At 61.9% G+C, this 16,263-nt stretch overlaps 2 protein-coding genes across 2 annotated transcripts; one reads left to right on the top strand and one right to left on the bottom strand.

The window, feature by feature from the left end:
- Positions 1 to 423: 423 nt before the first annotated feature.
- AGPAT2 (1-acylglycerol-3-phosphate O-acyltransferase 2) lies at positions 424 to 8,606 on the top strand. Its single transcript, XM_026049521.1, has 6 exons — positions 424 to 614; positions 5,002 to 5,135; positions 5,541 to 5,716; positions 5,832 to 5,927; positions 6,639 to 6,711; positions 7,265 to 8,606. The coding sequence occupies exons 1-6, from the start codon at positions 424 to 426 to the stop codon at positions 7,414 to 7,416; spliced, it is 822 nt and encodes a 273-aa protein (XP_025905306.1). The 3' UTR covers positions 7,417 to 8,606.
- A 1,007-nt stretch (positions 8,607 to 9,613) lies between these two features.
- Positions 9,614 to 14,335, bottom strand: EGFL7 (EGF like domain multiple 7). Its single transcript, XM_026049556.1, has 8 exons — positions 14,313 to 14,335; positions 14,131 to 14,250; positions 13,886 to 13,998; positions 13,214 to 13,309; positions 12,188 to 12,343; positions 11,488 to 11,552; positions 11,096 to 11,258; positions 9,614 to 9,870 (listed from the first exon to the last, which is right to left on the bottom strand). The coding sequence occupies exons 1-8, from the start codon at positions 14,333 to 14,335 to the stop codon at positions 9,848 to 9,850; spliced, it is 759 nt and encodes a 252-aa protein (XP_025905341.1). The 3' UTR covers positions 9,614 to 9,847.
- Positions 14,336 to 16,263: the final 1,928 nt, after the last annotated feature.

The following is a 16,263-nucleotide window of genomic DNA, read 5'->3' as shown; positions in this document are numbered from 1 at the left end:
CATGGTGGGGGGGACACCAAACCCTCCTCACCATGCCATGGGGGGACACCAAACCTTCCTCACCATGCCATGGGGGCACCTGGGGCCTTCCTCATTATGCCATGGGGGGGGCACATGGAGCCTTCCTCGTCATGCCATGGGGGAGGACACCAACCCCCCCACATTAAGCCATGACAGGACCCCACAGCTCCTCCTCCTGTCACCCTATGGAGACCCCAGAGGCCTCCAGGCCACGCGGGGCTCCCCCCACGCCGCCATGCGGGGCCGGCGGCCGCTTCCGCGYGCGGCAGGAGGAGCAGGAGGCGGCGGCGGCGGGGAGGGGAGGAGGCCGCGCCGCCCACATGAGGCGGGAGCAGCGGCGGCCGCTCGGGCTCCCGGCGGCGGCCGCTCCGTCGCCGTCGCCGTGAGGGCCCGCGGGGCGCCATGGAGCTGGGCTGGCTGCTGGCRTGGGGCGCCGCGCTGCTGCTGGGCCTGCGCGTCCTCATGGAGCTCAGCGCCGCCGCCAACTTCGCCCTGCGCATCGGCCTCTACTCGGTGCTCTGCGTCGTGGGCTCCGCGCTCGCGGCGCCCGTCTGCGTCCTCGTCAACGGCGGCCGCTCCGTGAAGAACATGAGGCGAGTGGCGGGGCACGCACCTTGGCGCTTTTCGGGGGTTGTTTGGGGTTTGTGGGTGTTTTTTCCCCCGGGAGGGAGCTGTTTTCCTGAGGTCCCTCTGGGAAGGGAGGCTCGGGGAGGCCCGAGGCTGGGAGGGCGGATTGGAGGCTGGTGGGAAGCGGTGTTGTCCCCCCTCTCGGCTCCCTGTTGTGCACAGGGATGGAGGGGCTGTAAAAGCAGGATCTTGAAGGAGGGATGTCCCCAAGCTGGTGGGGACACAGGTGGTGCCGAGGGGATGAGCCAGCCCCCTTTGGAGGCTTGCGGCTCCTCGAGGAACACCGAATTCCCCAGTAGGAATCCGGGAATAATGGCATAACTCCAGGCACCCAGCCTGGCCTCCAGTGCTCCTGGAGGCCTCCGGATCAGATGCGATGGCAGGAAAGTGACGAAAGAGGCCGTGTCCCCGGCGAGCGAAGCGCTAGGATGGATATGGGACCCGGCCCCTGCATGGCCGTCGGGGTGTCCTGGATGACAGGAACCGCCTTGGAGCAACAGGGGTGTTGTGAAGTGCTCCATGCTTTTGGGGGGCAATGCTCCGCGCTGGTGGCTTTTCCCTGGAAGCGCCTGTTGCGCCGGGAGAGCTGCCTGGCGGCATCCAGGTGGAGCATGGTGGGATCCAGGCGGAGGGTGGTGGGATCCAGGTAGAGGATGGTGAGATCCAGGTGGAGGATGGTGGGATCCAGGTGGAGGGTGGTGGGATCCAGGTAGAGGATGGTGAGATCCAGGTGGAGGGTGGTGGGATCCAGGTGGAGGGTGGTGGGATCCAGGTGGAGGATGGTGAGATCCAGGCTGTGGAGAGCACAGGGTCTCCCGGGAGGCCCCAGGGCTGCTGCAATCCATAGAGCTGCCCGAGGCCCGCAGCCTCGCTGTGTGTTCCCGGGAAAAGCAGGATGCCTGGAAGGGTGTCCAGGCTGCGGGCAGGGAGCTTGGAGAGGAACAACCCCTGCCCCGAGGCGGAGGAGCCTTTTTAGGGCAGGTTTCTGCCCAAAGGCAGTTTTTAGGGCAGGTTCTTGCAGCTGCCTTAGAGGACTCTGTGGCTACGGGCTCCCTTGCCTCACACTTCCGCAGGCTGCTGCTTAACTGCAGAAGGAGCCCGGACGAGGTGGTAACGGCAGGGGAATCTCCTGGGGAAAAGAAGGGAGCCCCGGTGCAGCCAGCTGTTCAGCCCCGGCGCTGAGGCTCAGCCGGCGGCGCTGAACTTTGCTCGTTTCTCGGCTGCGATGCCGCTTTCGGCGAGCGGTTTCTGGGTGGAGCAAGCGCCGCGCAGAGGGGGAAGCGCCCAGCGAATATCCTGCGGGATCTGCCCTGCGCCGGAGAGCCCCGGGCGCCAGGGCCGCTGCCCTGGAGCCACTTCTAGGCACTCATTTCTCCCTGAACTTTCCAAGTTTTCGTAAACCTAGAAATGRATATTTTGGGAACAAGAGCTCCTTGCAATGAATAGTCCTCATGGTGAAACTCACAGCTGAATTTTAGCCAGATCCGCACTTTTGCTGCAACAGAACCTCATCGTTTCCAGGTGCTGGCAGGGGCCCACGTGTCCCGTCCCGTGTCCCAGCTCCTGGGAGGTCTGTGGCTGGGATGCTCCTAACGAGCTCCCTGTTCCTGCCGCGTCCTGGGGCTCTGGGAAGGGGCTGGAGCAGAGCCCGCGCGGGGGGGCTTTTGGTAACGGCTTTGCTGAGCGCTCCAGGACACGCTGTCCTCGCCGTGCTCCTGCCAAGCCGAGGTGACTCAGGAGAGCTTGCCCTCAGTGTCTGCCAGAGATAGAAATGTTTATTGAGGGGCAGAAGCTCCTGGGAGCGTTGCCGACCAGGTAAGCAGCCCACACCAAGCCCTGGGAATCGGAGTGGCCTGGAGCAAAGCCTGTGAGCCGCTTCACATCGAAGTTACTGCAGTTGCACGGAAAGGTGCCTGCCCTCCGTGCCCTCAGTGGTGGCCCCTGATAGGACAAGGGGTAATGGGTATAAATTAAAACACGGGAAGATCCCTCTCCGTGTAAGAAGGAACTTCTTTGCTGTGAGGGTGACAGAGTCCTGGCACAGGCTGCCCAGGGAGGCTGKGGAGTCTCCTTCTCTGGAGRTCTTCAAACCCACCTGGATACCACCCTGTGCCTTGTGCTCTCGGTGTCCCAGGGGGTTGGACTGGATGATCTAGAGGTCCCTTCCAACCTCAACCATTCCGTGATTCTGTGCTGCCCTCGCTGCTCGTGCCTGGTGATAAGATCGTGGTTTTTAAAGCTCTCTGTGGCTGTGACTGCCCCGATGGTTCCTGTTAGCAGTGGAGGAGAGCAGGGTCCCTCCGCGCAGCCTCGTGGACAGGTAACGAGGTGGGTTACCATCGCTGCCGCGCACCCAGGCTTTGCTCATGCGTGAGCCCTGCCCCTTGGCGTGCCGGCTGCTCAGAGCACGTCTTGTGCAAGGAAACGCTCCCTCCTTCCTGGCAGCGGGAAGGGGGATGTTTTGCTCTTGAGTAATGTGTAACCAGCCTCTCCCCGGCGCTGTGGCGCAGGGCGCCTGCCGGAGCGGTGACCTCCGCTTGGGTTGGCAGGCCCAAGGGCGGGGAAGTGGGATTTAGGTCGGTCTGGCACGGCACCCGCCATGTCCTCGGCGCTTTGTGGCTCTGCTAACCCGTCCCCGCGTTCTGCGCCGGGGCTGGGCTCAGTGCCGCCCTGCTCCGTTCGGGAATGTGACACTGGGAGCGGCTGGGACCTTTGCGGCGGCTCCGGGTGCCGTGGGGCCAGCGGGGCCACGTTGTGTTACCTGCGGCCGCCGGCCCGGCCTCAACCCTGGCGCTGGGTGTGGAGTTACCCCGTGACGCTGCCCTTGCAGGTGGCAGCCAGCGGGGGCAGAAGGGGCCGGTGGCAGCGATGGGGCCACCCGCACAGCCGGACAGAAAGGGGCGGCTGCAAAGGAGGCAGCAAAGAGCGCCCCGAGACCTCCCGTATGGACAGCGGTGTCCTGGCTCTGGCTGCGGCCCTCCCTGGGACACAGACCCTGCGTCTCCCTCCCTTGGGACAGCAACACGGGGGCAAGAAGCCTTCTGTGGAACCACTGAGGCTCTTGYGCCTTCTCTCACAGCTTCAGTGCACACAAAGCTCTGTCCCCTCTGCCCCAGGTGGAAGATGGGCCCTGTGTGTCAGGACAGGTCACCATGCAGGAGCTCATGTCCCTTCGTTCGGCTGCAAGCTGCCTGTCCTGGCAAGCGGTGCTTTCCTGCCCGAAATAGCCCTCCAGCTCCTGCCCTGTCCTTCGGCCCAGTTGGCGGCTCCCCAGGTTCTCGCTGTGCGGGCTGGTGCAGGTGGGCTCTGCCTCGGGGGGCTCTGCGTGGGTCGGGGTGCTCGGCGCTGGAGCCCRTTGGATGCATCGGCTGCTCCCTGTGGAGCTGCTGGTGTCTCCCGCCCGCCRCTCCCTTAGGCACACAGGGGAAGAACCTGGCGCTGCTGGGACCCGCAGCCCCCGAGGCACGCGAGCTGGTGGCCTGGGGGTGAATGTGCCCAAGGTGCCTCAGCCCGCCCGTCCCCGGCACCACGTGCAACCCTTTCTATAGGGAAGTACTTCTCGCTCTACTACTTTTATTGCTTTTTATGGACTTCCTTGAGGCAACAACCCTCTGTGGTTCTTAGCGTTGCTAGGTGGCATCTCCGGCGCTGCAAGGAGCAGGATTAACCCGGCTCTCCTTGGAGGAAGGCCAGGTAGCCCCATGCACGTGCTGCTGAGCAGCAGCTCATGCAAGAGCTGTTGAAGCAGCATGGGGCTCTCCTCCCTGCAGCAGGGAAGCAGATTAGAGAGCAGCCACCAAACTGTAGGGATGCAACCAGCAGCAGGAGGAAGGACCACTGAGCCAGCAGCGTCTCCCTGTGGAGGGTCTTCAGTTTGCCCCCTGTTCAGGGGCCTCTTGCAGCTTTGGAAGAGCCCAGGGTGGCTTTGCGTGGACTTTCATGGGAATGGCCGTGGTAGGTGACCCGCTTGGTGCTGCGGTCCAGAAAGGTTCGTCTTGGAGAGAGCTGGACAGTGTCCTTGCTCCAGCCAGCTCAGGAGTGAGGCTGTCAGCCCTCAGGAGGACAGAACCCTCAAATCTGGCTGTACTGGCCTCAAAGTTAATGTTGTCTTTGCCTAGGATCCCGGAAGAAATCCTACACTGGGTTAGGATAGGGCTTAGCACACAACTAAAGTGCTTTGACCACAGGGGACCAGCCATGGCTGCATGTGGACACCTGGAAGAACCACAGAGCAGATGAGATTGAGGGCTCCTTTGGGGCAGAGCTTTTTGGGTTTGCCTCCTTCTGTTCACCTGTGTCCATCCCCATCCTGTTCCTGCTGTGCTGCTGACTAATTGCTTTTATTTTCCACAGAATCATCAAAGCTGTGGTCAAGAGTTTCAAGTATTTCTTTGGCCTGAGGTTTGAGGTGAAAGGCCTGCAGAACTTCGAGGTGGAGGGCCCTGCTATCATCGTGTCCAACCACCAGAGCATCCTTGATATGATGGGTGAGGAGCTGATTGGGAGCAGAGGAGAAGTTCACCTGTCCGTGCAGGGTTTTCCTGGTGGGACTCTTGGTCAAGCTGCCCCCATTCCCTGCACAGTCTATGCTGCAGATCCAGCCTGTCCAGCTCGCTCTAGTGGCACTAGTTAGGAGGAAGGTAGAACAGAGAAGCCCACATATTGCATCCCAAGTGCTGCTCAACTTCTGATGCTTCCCAGCATTGACTTCGTGGCAGTTTGGGTGGCCTAGCCCCATTTAACATGCTCTATGGTCAGACTTGAGGGTTGGCCCAGCAGAAGGCAGCAGAGAAATGAGGCGCTGACCTCTCCCCGGTCCCTCTGTGCCCACCTGGGCCCGTGTCTGCTGTGTCTGGGTGGCTGCTGGGTCTCACCCTCTGCCCTCATGCCAGGGCTGATGGAGGTCCTGCCCGATGGCTGTGTCCAGGTGGGCAAGAAGGAGCTCATGTACGCCGGCAGCGTGGGGCTCATCATCTACCTGGGTGGCGTCATCTTCATCAACAGGAAGAGCACCAGCAGTGCCAAGATGGTGATGGCTGAGGTGGCCAAGACCATGGTGGCCGAGAACGTGAGTACGGTGGTGGCCCATGTGTGGTGCTGGTTCCTCRGCACTTGTGGCTCTTTGTGGCCGGCAAGGAGGGCGTCACGTAGGTGCGTTGCTGGAGCAGGGCTCTGTCTCGCAGGTGAAGGTGTGGGTGTACCCGGAGGGCACCAGGAACTGCACGGGAGACTTGCTGCCCTTCAAGAAAGGAGCGTTTCACCTCGCCGTGCAGGCACAGGTAACGGGCACAGGCAGCAGGCRCGCAGCTCCCGGCAGGGCTCTGCCCTGGTGCTGCAGACTGCTCCTGCAAAACCACGCCGTGTTTGCCTCAGTGTGCGCCATTCCCAGCACGCAGGCTCTGCTCCTCGGCCTCGGTGCTGCCTAGCAGGAGCCAGGAGCCTCTTCAGCCTGGCAAGCACCGTGCCATGAACCTGCCCCAGGGTTTAGCTCTGGTTTCCTCCCTCGTCCCTGAGGTTATGGTGGCAGCGTGTTGCTTTGGGCTGGTACCGCGCGTGCCCTGAGCCCGCGGACCCGCAGGTCGGTGTCTCTGTCACCTGCGCAAGGAAGCCGAGGTGGTGGCCGCCCTCCTGGGCGAGCGCTGCCTGCTCGGGGCTCCCTGGGCTGCCTGTGGCCGGGGCGTTCGTGCCTGAGGCGCAGCGGGAGCAGAGCCTGGCCTCGGTGCGCGCTGGAGCAGCACAGCAGGGCTTGTTCCAACAGGACCACAGGGTRCAGCCGGGAGGGTGCCGGGGCTGGAGGGAGGAGCCCTGAACCTCCCTGCACCTTGGGTGGCCGGGGGGCAGTTCAGCTTGGGACTGTCACAACCCTGGCACATGGGCCGCTGTGCAGGAGCCGAGGGCTGAGCCAAGCCGGCTCTGCCCCCTGCAACTTGCTGCTCATCCCTGGCTGCCCTCTGCACAAGTAACTCCTCTTTCTGCTCTTCCCTCCGGAGGTCCCAGTGATCCCTGTGGTGTATTCCTCCTTCACCTCCTTCTACAACCCGAAGAAGAAGCTCTTCAAATCAGGTAGCTAAGTCGGTGCCTGCGCGGGGAGCCAGGAGGGAGGGGGCGTTGGGATAAACAGGAAGAGTTTCTCTGGGAGAAATGTGGAGTGCTTGTGTCAGAGCACTTGGCACCAGAGCACGGGCTGGGCTGGCTCGGGGCAGAGAGCAGCTGAAGTGCTGGGGGATGCTCCGAATTGGGCACCACCTCTCCTGCACATACCTGGCATAGCTCGAGTCGCTCCTTCAGGAGCAAGGAGGAGGCAGGGCTGTGTTTTGGTGGGGGAAAATGCTGAGCATTTTTGCACCACATTTTTGCACAGGCCGTGCAAAGCAGGACCTGCAGCCCTGTGCTCCCATCCTGGCTGGGTTGTCTGGGCGTGCGAGGTGAGCTGGGGTTGCTCTAGGCAGGAGAACAGTGTCTCAAGGGTCCTCTTCAGGGAAAAGCTTCTTTGAAGTCGTGGCAGTGCCACTGAACCATCGATACAGAGCAGCTCCCTTGGCACGAGCGCTCTGCAGGAGGGCAGGGACGGCTCCCGTGGCCCACGGCTTTCTCACAGACTTCCTCTCTTCCCCAGGCAAAATCAAGGTCGAGGTTCTGCCCCCGATCGAGACCAAGGGTCTGACACCAGATGACGTCTCAGACCTCACGGACAGGTGTTTTTGTCTCATGCGGGAGACCCTCTTCAGGCTGTCGGGCCGCCCAGCCCAAGTGAAGGACTCCTCCTAGATGCCTCTCCAGTGGTGTCACCGTGTGGTGGTGGCCAAAGGGACCGGTCTGTTGCCAAATACCAAAGGGACTTCCCTTCCTCTGCAGTGACTTCTAGCTCTGGGGACACCACTTTGGCACACACAGGGTGTCAAGCCAGCCCCGCTGAGTGGATTTCTCCCGTGGGTTCCTTATCTTGCTATGAAATGTCTCTCTTTTTTTTTTTTTCCTGGGTTTCTCAGGCATCGATTTTATGCTACCAAAGGGCTCGATGACCAGAGAGGTGAGTCCCTGCCTCCAGCTCAGGTGCCTGGGCTGGAGCAGTGCCCAGACCCCAGCTGGGCTTTGCCTCCTGGGTCTCCGTGTTCCTGCAGGCGCAGGGAGGAGGGTACCCTGGGCTGCTCATGGTCCTGGCTGGAAAACCGCAGGGCAGCAGCCCTGGCCTGCACAGCCCTGGCACCCCCTGCACAGAGCCGAGAATTGGGCGAAAAAATCCAAACTTTGGGTCTGACGGCACCGCGCTCAGGCAAGGTGCCTGGCTTGAGCTGCGATCCCGGCCCTTTAGCACTTCCCTATGCCGGGAATGTGGTGTCCTCCCCTGGGTGGATCCGGAGCAGAGCTCAAAGGCCAGCGCTGGGAAAGGGCCAGGTCACTTTCCCCCTTGAGACCCTCCCTCGTGCTGGGGTTAGGCCCAGGTGGGTACTGGTGGCAAAGCCTTGGCTTTGGAAGCCAGAGCTGGAAAAAAGGAATGTGTGGGGCCATTTAGCCTTAGAGGGGTGTCCTGGCGCTTCACTCCTCGCCTGCACAAGTGCTCTGGCTAGTGGAGAGATGCAGAAACAGGGAGCAGCAGCTCACCAGGCTGGCTTGTGTTTTGGGGAGCATTTAGCCGAATCCTGCCCCCTCTCCCCAGCAGCACCTTTGGAAAGAGCTCACGGCAGGTGCCCGTGGTCCRGCGTGCTGCCAAGGGCTCCGCCGCACGAACAGCCTCTTGTCACATCGGCATTGGCCAAAAGATGGTGCCTGTGACGTGTCCGTGCTGGACCGGGCAGCTCCTGCTCTGGAAAATGGGGTGCTCAGGGACCGTGGGCCACCCAGAGCCCGCTTGCGGGATACGGGCTCCTCTGGGRGACGGGCCCCTTTGGGATATGGGCTCCTTGCTCCGTAGGGAGCTCGGATACGGGTTCCCCTTGGCTCAGAGCCCTGGGTTTGGGGGTGACTGGCTAGTGGGGTCCCGGGTGTCCTTGGGAGCTGCAGGTGCTCAAGGCTGTCCCACGACCTCGGGTGCCCACCCGTGGCCAGGGAGGCTTTAGCACCCCTGGGTGCTGCCTCGAGGCCCCTCTTGAGGCCAAGGACAACCAGGGCCCTTGGCTTTTGCAGCCTGTCTCTGGGAGGCCTTTGGGTGGAATTTGTCCCTGCCCGGRGCAGCACTGGGAGCCCAGCAGCTCCTGCAGAACCCGGGAGCCCCAAGGGAGGGAGCCCGCAGGCCGCAGCTCAAGGCTGCAGGGCTCAAACACAGGACAGGGAGCACTGGCGGGGACTGAGACCAAAGCAGCACTTGGAAAAGCAGCGGGCGAAGGGCTGTGTCACAGAAGCAAAAACCCCCRCGGGGCCAGAGGGGCGACCTGGCCCTGGGGAGCCGGGCAGTGTCCCATGGGGCCAGCCCCGGCGCGAGGCAGCCGCGGCTGCTGTATTTGCCTTTTTAAAAGTACACCCTTGGCTCTTGAAATAAAGGAGACTCTTGTGGTGTTGTGGGAGGCGGGGGAACAGAAGCGTCCTGCAGGTCGGGCTCGGTCAGTGCGAGGGCAGGGCCCAGCCTTGTCCCCCACTGTGTCCCCAGGGCTGGCTTTAGTGTCCCCCCCAGCCTCGTACCAGGCTGGCCCCGTCAGCTCTGCTGCACCCGCGTCCTTGGGCTTGAGCAAACAGCACTGGGGACAGGGGACTTGTGTCACCACAGGGGGGGACAGGGGACTGGCCCTAGTCCCGCTTTGGCCTCGGCTCTGCCCATGGCACAGGCTGGCTCAAGAGCTGTGGGAAAGGGTTTTCTGCTCAAAACTGCCCCTTAAGGCAGCAGGAGTGTAAAAGCAGGAACCGGTCCCTGCTCTGCACCCTGAGAGCAGTGTGAGCAAGGGGGRGAAGCCCCTGTGCTGCCCAGGGTGCACAGGCAGCACCAGCACCCCCTTTATGGGTCCCAGGGTGACACAGGGCACAGCTACRGGCACGAGGGGAGACCTTTATTCTCTGCTGCTGCAGCAGAAGGGGGGTGAGATGCTGAGGACTACAAGTCCAGTTTGGAAGCAGCTGCATGACCTTCGGTACGTCGATTTTGAAGAGGAAAAGGTGGAGATGCTGACGGAAAACCAGCCTTCTCCTGCTACCCTGTGTCTGCCCGYGGAGGAGGTGACTCGGCTGCCGGCTGGGGCTGGCCCGGGAGATGAGCAGCTCGGGTGCTTGGCTAGAGCTCGTTCTTGCAGGAACCTGGACAGGTYGAAAAAAGAAACACAGCAAACACTRGGATCCCTGTGCCAGAGCAGAGCTGCCCCTCCATGCACGGGGCCGAGGGATGCCCTGCAAAACCTGCTGCATGGCCCAACGGCAGCCTCGGGGCCTCCAGGGGCTTTGGAGAACGTGAGCAGGGCAAAAGCCAGGTTTACTTGCTGTAAGAGGCTTGGCACAGACTCATTTCAGGAGCTGGGAGTCATTCCTTGGACTAAATCCATGTTACCGTGTGACGCTGCTCCAATTCCTCCATGCTGTCACTAATAATAGGTGTAGAGCAATGCTAGGAAACGTGCTCGGCTRGGGCGCTCGGTGGCGTGGATAATTAATTACCCTTTCCCGGGTTATTTTCCTTCTTAAGTGTCAGTTGCAGCCACTTAGTGTTCAGAAGAGATGCCAAAGGTTCCCCATACGCACGTGCACGAGCTGGCGCTGCACGTGCCYCGGGCATCAAAGCAATGAGCTGCTTTATGGCCAGCTGTGATGCAGACTGCAGTGATTCAGCACAGGCTTTGCACAGCCCTCCTCGTGGCAACTTAAACCCTGCCCGTGGCTCTGTCTGCAGCCTGCCCTGCTCCGTGGAGCCACGAGCCTCTCGCCCGCGGCTGTTCTCGCCAGGGGCTGCTGCTCACAGCGGCTCGGGAAGCAAAACCAACCCTCTCACCGGGCTGCACGGCAAAGGACTGCAGGCTTCAAAAAGAAACGGGCCGAGAGACTTCCCAGGCTCGTAAATGTGCCACCTTCGGCACGCTCCCTAAACCGTGCTGATTGACTTCCTTCACTGTTAATTCCCTGGAGCTGCAGCCTTTCCTTGCATTTCGCCCTGGGTGAAGTTAGAGCAGGGACCTGCTGCAGAGCTCATGCTGCTCTGCCCCGTGGCTGCAGTTCCAGGCACCTCTTTTGGCTGCTGCAAGGGCAATCTGGGGGTGCAGCCCTAGAAGCAGCTTTGAAATGCAGTTAATGGGCTGTTTGTGGTCATCTTTTATTAATTACAGGCTGCTGAGTTTGAGGGGGGATAGGGATTCATAGTGGGGCATGTGTTACCGMTCTAGCTGGCTGCATCTGCCAAGAGTCAGAGAAATCCTGTGTTGGCCAAAGGAGGCGGCCACTGCGGGTGGGTCAATGGGCTCTGCCACCCTGTGTGGGGCAGAAGGGCAATGTGTGGAAGGTGGTGCTGAAAATCATCCCTTTCCCGGGCACTTACACGTCTCCAGGCGCTCCTCGAGGAAGGAGATCTGCTCGCTGAGGGAATCGATCCTGTCCAGTTGCTGCAGGGAGTGGGAGAGGCGGCTGATGGGGTCTGTGCCCACATCGTCCGGCGCCGACGGCATGAGGTTGTGGAAGGGGGCCAGCACCGACTGCAGCTTCTGCGGGGGACAAGAGGAGCTGGGAACACGTCCTGGGCAGCCCGATGGCCTCGGCACGTCACCCGCCAGGTGACACCAAGCACCACAGGGTTTGCTATGAGCACGAGGCCAGCGTGGCCTTAAAAACAGAGCGGTGGTGGTTGGAGAGCCGCGGCCGGGAGTTGTGTCCGACTGTGCGCACAGCCGCACGCAGAGGGAGGGGAGGCAGCGGCGCTCGCCGGGCGCTCACCTGCTCCAGCGCTTCCATCCTGGCCTTCAAGTCTTTCATTTCTTCCTTCATTTCACTGGATGGTCCTGGAAAAAAACGAGCAAGAGCAGGGCCAGTTAGTGCAAAACCCATTGCCCGAGTGCAGGGCAGGGAGCTGCTCCCATCTGCAGAATCCTGCAGCCTGGAGCAGGGCAGYGAGGACGCATCCCACTCCCAGCCCACCAGCACCAGCCGCAGAGCCCAAACCAGCCTCCCTTCCCTGCTGGAATACCTGGAACAAAGCGGGCTTTCCCCAGGCGCCAAGGGCAGCGCGCGCTGGGGGAAAAGCCCGGCCTTTTGCCCCRGTGCTGTCGGGCGAGTCATCGGCACCAGGCTGACGCGGTGCCCCGTGGAGAGCACGGGGGTGCCGGCCGGCGCTCCGCGGGTCACGCAGCGCGGCGCCCRCTCCTGCCGGCGCCTTCCGCGCGCCGCCGGGGCTGGCCACAGCGCATTATTACTCACGGTACGAGTTTGAAGTGTCACAGCGCGTACCAAAAGTAATAATGGGCCGTGACCAGCGGGGCCCGCCGCTCCTCGCCGCTCCGGGGACCACGAGGCCGCCGTCCTCGCGCAGGCGGCCGCCGGTTGATGCACGGGGTGTTGCAGGCTCCCTTTGGGAATGACGCCGGGGCGCTCCGGCTGCTGTCCCCTCCCCAAAGCCCGGCGGAAGGGAGCGGGTTACCTTGGGCTCGCGGCTCCGGGTCTGGCTCCATGGGCTCGCACGCCCTGGCGTCGGCGGCGAGGCGGAAGCCGGCGCGGCAGGAGCAGCGGTAGCTGCCGGCCGTGTTGGCGCAGAGCTGGCTGCAGCCGTGGCTCCGGCGCGCGCACTCGTCCACGTCTGCAAGCACAGGCGCGACGTGAGGGTGGACACGGGGCGGCGGGGACGGGCAGGGCGCCACGAGGCCTGTCCCCTACCAGAAACACCCCCCGATCGCAGCGGGTGCCCGTGGGGAGYGGGATGAGAGCCCAGCACCCACCAGCCTCGGGACGGGCTCTGCTGCAGCTCCCAGGAGGAAACCTGGGGGAATCTCCCACCTCCTTCCCTCTGCCCTTCCACATTTTGCAGGAGCAAARGCTGTGCTCGGGACGGTCCAAACCGTGGCCGGGCCGGCGGCGGCTGTTCCCAGGCCGCCCAGCCTTGGCTCTCATCCCGGATTTACGGCCGGGGTTTTGGTTGCAGCCCAGCCGTGGCGAGGAGCTATCAAGCCTTTCAAGTATGTATAAAACCCAGTAACCTCTCCTCACACGGGGGAGTTATTAAAGCTGTTCCCACCAAGCTGAATGAGCAGAACTGCTTCCCACGCCCAGCAGAAGCTGTTCCAGGCAGTGGGAAAATCCTTCCTGCTCCGCGCGCCGSAGCCGGAGGCATCACGGAGGCTGCGCCCGGCGCGGGTCCCTGCCACGTGCTCCTCCTCTGCGCCCCGCCGGGGACCACGTGCAGAGCACCGAGGTCTGCAGAGCCTCTCTGCCAACGAGCAGCCATCACCTCACACCAGGGATGAATTCRGCCCTGGAGGCCAACGAGTTTTCCCTTTCCTCCCATATATTTTTGGTTTTCCAGCAGTGTCGGGGAGCAAACACGGGCACAGGCCTGTGCTTGAGGGCTGGGAGCTGCCAAAGGGAGCTCCAGGTTGCATTAATCCCGAGCATCCCCCCACCCCGTCCCGCTGCTCCGAGATGCCCGGCGGGAGCATCGGGAGCGACGTACCCGTCTCGCAGGCCGGTCCCGTCCATCCCGGCGGGCAGGAGCATCTGTTGGGGAAGACGCAGCTGCCGCCGTTGCGGCAGGGCGCCCAGCACACGGCTGCGGGGACACGAGCRTCAGCGGCGCCCGCGSCCTCCCCGCGCRCATCCCAACCCACACCCGCATCCCGGGATGCTCCACGACCCCCAGGAAGCAGCAGGATGGAGCTGAGAGCCACAGGGAGCAAAGCAGGGTGTGCAGCACAAAGAGAAGGGGGCATCTGCAGGACATCCCGGCCGGCTCCCGCTCGTGGCGGTTTGGGAATGCTGCGCTCCAGGATCAACCAGGGAGGGATTTGCTGCTGCTTCCACCTTCTACAGTCATTTTATGTTGGGAATTGCCTTTTTTTCCTCCTTCCCCTAAAAGCGTCTTTCTTCCATTGCTGCTGATTCCTACAGAAAGAACTTACTCGTTTCACTTATCCTCTGGTATCTCTCAAGCTAATAAGCTATCCCAAAGGAGAAAGGCACGCGAGGCTGCCCAGAAAGGCTAGAAACACAGCAGAAATTGAAGCTACTTTGTGTTGTGTTACGGAGTGCTGAAAAAATAAACGCAAGCAGCAGCTGGGGGGCTCCGGGCACGGTGGGGAGCAGTGTTTGAAACGAAAGCAAGCAGATATCGTGCGTTTTCGGTTACCTCTGTTGCATCCGAGCGCGGATGTGGCATCCCGGCTCCAGCCGGGACAGCACGAGGCCACGGGCTGGGCCGCCTGCCTGGCCACCAGCCGGTAGGAGACTTTGTAGATGGTCCTGCAAGGGAGAGAGCCGGGGCGATGGGGACACCGGGAGCGGGGGTCCCCGCGCGGCTGCAGGGACACCCCACGGGGACCCCAGGACCTGGGGGTCCCCAGGAGCGGGGGTCCCGCGCGCGGCACCGCTCACCTGTAGGTGCTGCAGAGGCGCTGGCCGGCGCACGTGGTGAGGTAGGGCAGGTAGACGGGCTGCACGTGCGACTCGGGCACGGGCGGCGGGGCCGGCGCCCGCGCGGAGCACACGCGGCGCCTGCGCCAGCACGGGCAGCGTCAGGGCCACCRAGCGGCCGCAGCGGCTCCCCAAACACCCACCCGGCTCCTCTCCTCCCGTCCATCCTCCTCCTCCTTCCCCTAAAACCATTTGCTTTTTAGGTGGATTCCCCCTCCCCGGCCCTGACTTATTTTTCCCTCCTGAGACTTGTGCATCCCCACAATTGATGTCTTTGCGGCCACCAAAAAATTCCTGAGTTCACAAGGGCCAGACCCAGGGCAGAGCTGCCCTCTGTTTTCCCTAAAATAACTGCAGCSTTCCAGGCCAAAGCTTTCCCAGGATGGAGAGCCAGAGTGGTCTCGGATAAAGACTCTTTTTCCAAGCTTTTCCAGCCCAAGCTGTTCAGCTCCACTTAGAAACTTGCCTATTTCCCTCCGCTTCCCAGCCCAACTAGAATAAAAGGCTGGGAATTAACGTGGACCTCAGATGGCTTCTATTAGCTGCAGCAACCTCTCCTCAGCCCCCCTGATTAACGGGRTGGAAGATGCAGTTTATAAACAGCAATTGTTTGTTCTGCAAATTCTACAACAAAGCTCTAACTGCAGAGCACGACAAGGAGAGAGGCATCGACCCTGCTGTGCTTGCGGCCGGGCTCAGCTCGCGCTGGAGCTCGGGGCTCACCCTGCGTGTGCGAAAGCGCCCGCGCCGAGGAGCAGCAGGAGCCCCGCGAGGAGGCGGGAGCCGCGGCCGGGCATGTCCCGGCCGTCCACGGAGCGCCGGGTCCCCACGGGAAGCGCCGGGTCCCCACGGGAAGCGCCGGGTCCTACTGCATGTCTCGGCGCCGCAGCCTGCAAGGGAAAGAGCAGCGGGGTGAGAACGTCACCCGTCCCCGCCGGGAGCCGCGGCGAGGGCTCAGGGACACAGGAACCGCCTGCCCATCGCCCAGTGCCACCAAGGGGCTGCGGGGACGGAGCGGGCAGGGGGTCCTGTCGGCGCGGAGGGGACACGAGGGACGCGGCTCGGGGGGCTCCCGGGTGCCGGCTGCGCTTTCCCGACCCACACAGCGCTGCCGGGCTGCCCGTTCCCACCCCGCGACGCGCTGAAATCTGATCTTCCTCGCTTCAAAATACAGCGGCTTTTGCCAAAGAAAAAAAAAAAAAAAAGGGAAAAAAGTGCTTTAAAGGCATGCACAGTCTGAGAGCAAGAACTAGCTGCGCTGCAAGAGGCTCTGCTTGGCTAAGGACAGACACGACGCTGAAGCAGGTCGGTATTGGCATCTACTTTAAACATCATCCGATTTAAACAAAGCACTTGGCCTCTGGATGGCAGCATTTAAAGGAGGAAAAAATAGAGAAATCCTCCTTAACCGCATGCCAAGCATGGAAAGGATGAGCCTTATGAAGCCTTGAGGAAGGAGGTGCCAGAGTGGGATGCAGGCGACAAGAAACATCCCTCTGAAATGGCAGATGCAGGGAGCTACCTAGAAGTTAAATGAAGGCTATTGCTAATTAGTCTTCTAATGCCTAATAGGGGGCATTTCCCTCACCAGGACATCTTGGATCATCTGTAGGAAGGGTTTTAAAAATAATAAGAAAAATGGACAAGTCTTCTCGCTCCCCAGGCCTTCTGGAGGCATCCCAGCGTAGAGCAGGGATGCAGCAGCTCCCGACTGCTCCATCGGCTTTTCCCAGACTTTAACAGGACACCCATGCTGCGCCAGGCCTGTTTGGTTGCTTCTCTTTGAAGATGAGCGGCTCAAAAAGTTCCAGAAATTAAGGAAATGATAGAATCTACTTGTGCTTCAACRGCTTTGTGCAAATCACCAGCTTTAAAGCTGCTGCAAACCAGCACGGTTTGCATGGCCTCCAGTTTCTCAAGGGGAGCAGCACGTTCGCCAGCTCTGCCCACAAAACCAGGGCCAAAACGCCCCGGGATGCCAGGTGGGAATGGGRTCCATGTCCCTGGTCCCGGCAGAGGGTGCGCTGTGGGGAGGACCCCGCAGGCAGCCCGGCCCGGTTCTGCGCTGGGACTCAACGCTCCCAGCTCCGTCCT

The sequence above is a fragment of the Nothoprocta perdicaria genome, unplaced genomic scaffold (assembly GCF_003342845.1).
Source record: "Nothoprocta perdicaria isolate Ctin4 unplaced genomic scaffold, notPer1 scaffold_6, whole genome shotgun sequence".
Lineage (NCBI taxonomy): Eukaryota > Metazoa > Chordata > Aves > Tinamiformes > Tinamidae > Nothoprocta > Nothoprocta perdicaria.
The sequence above is the reverse complement of the archived record's forward strand: the minus strand, read 5'-3'. Positions and strand labels throughout refer to the sequence as shown.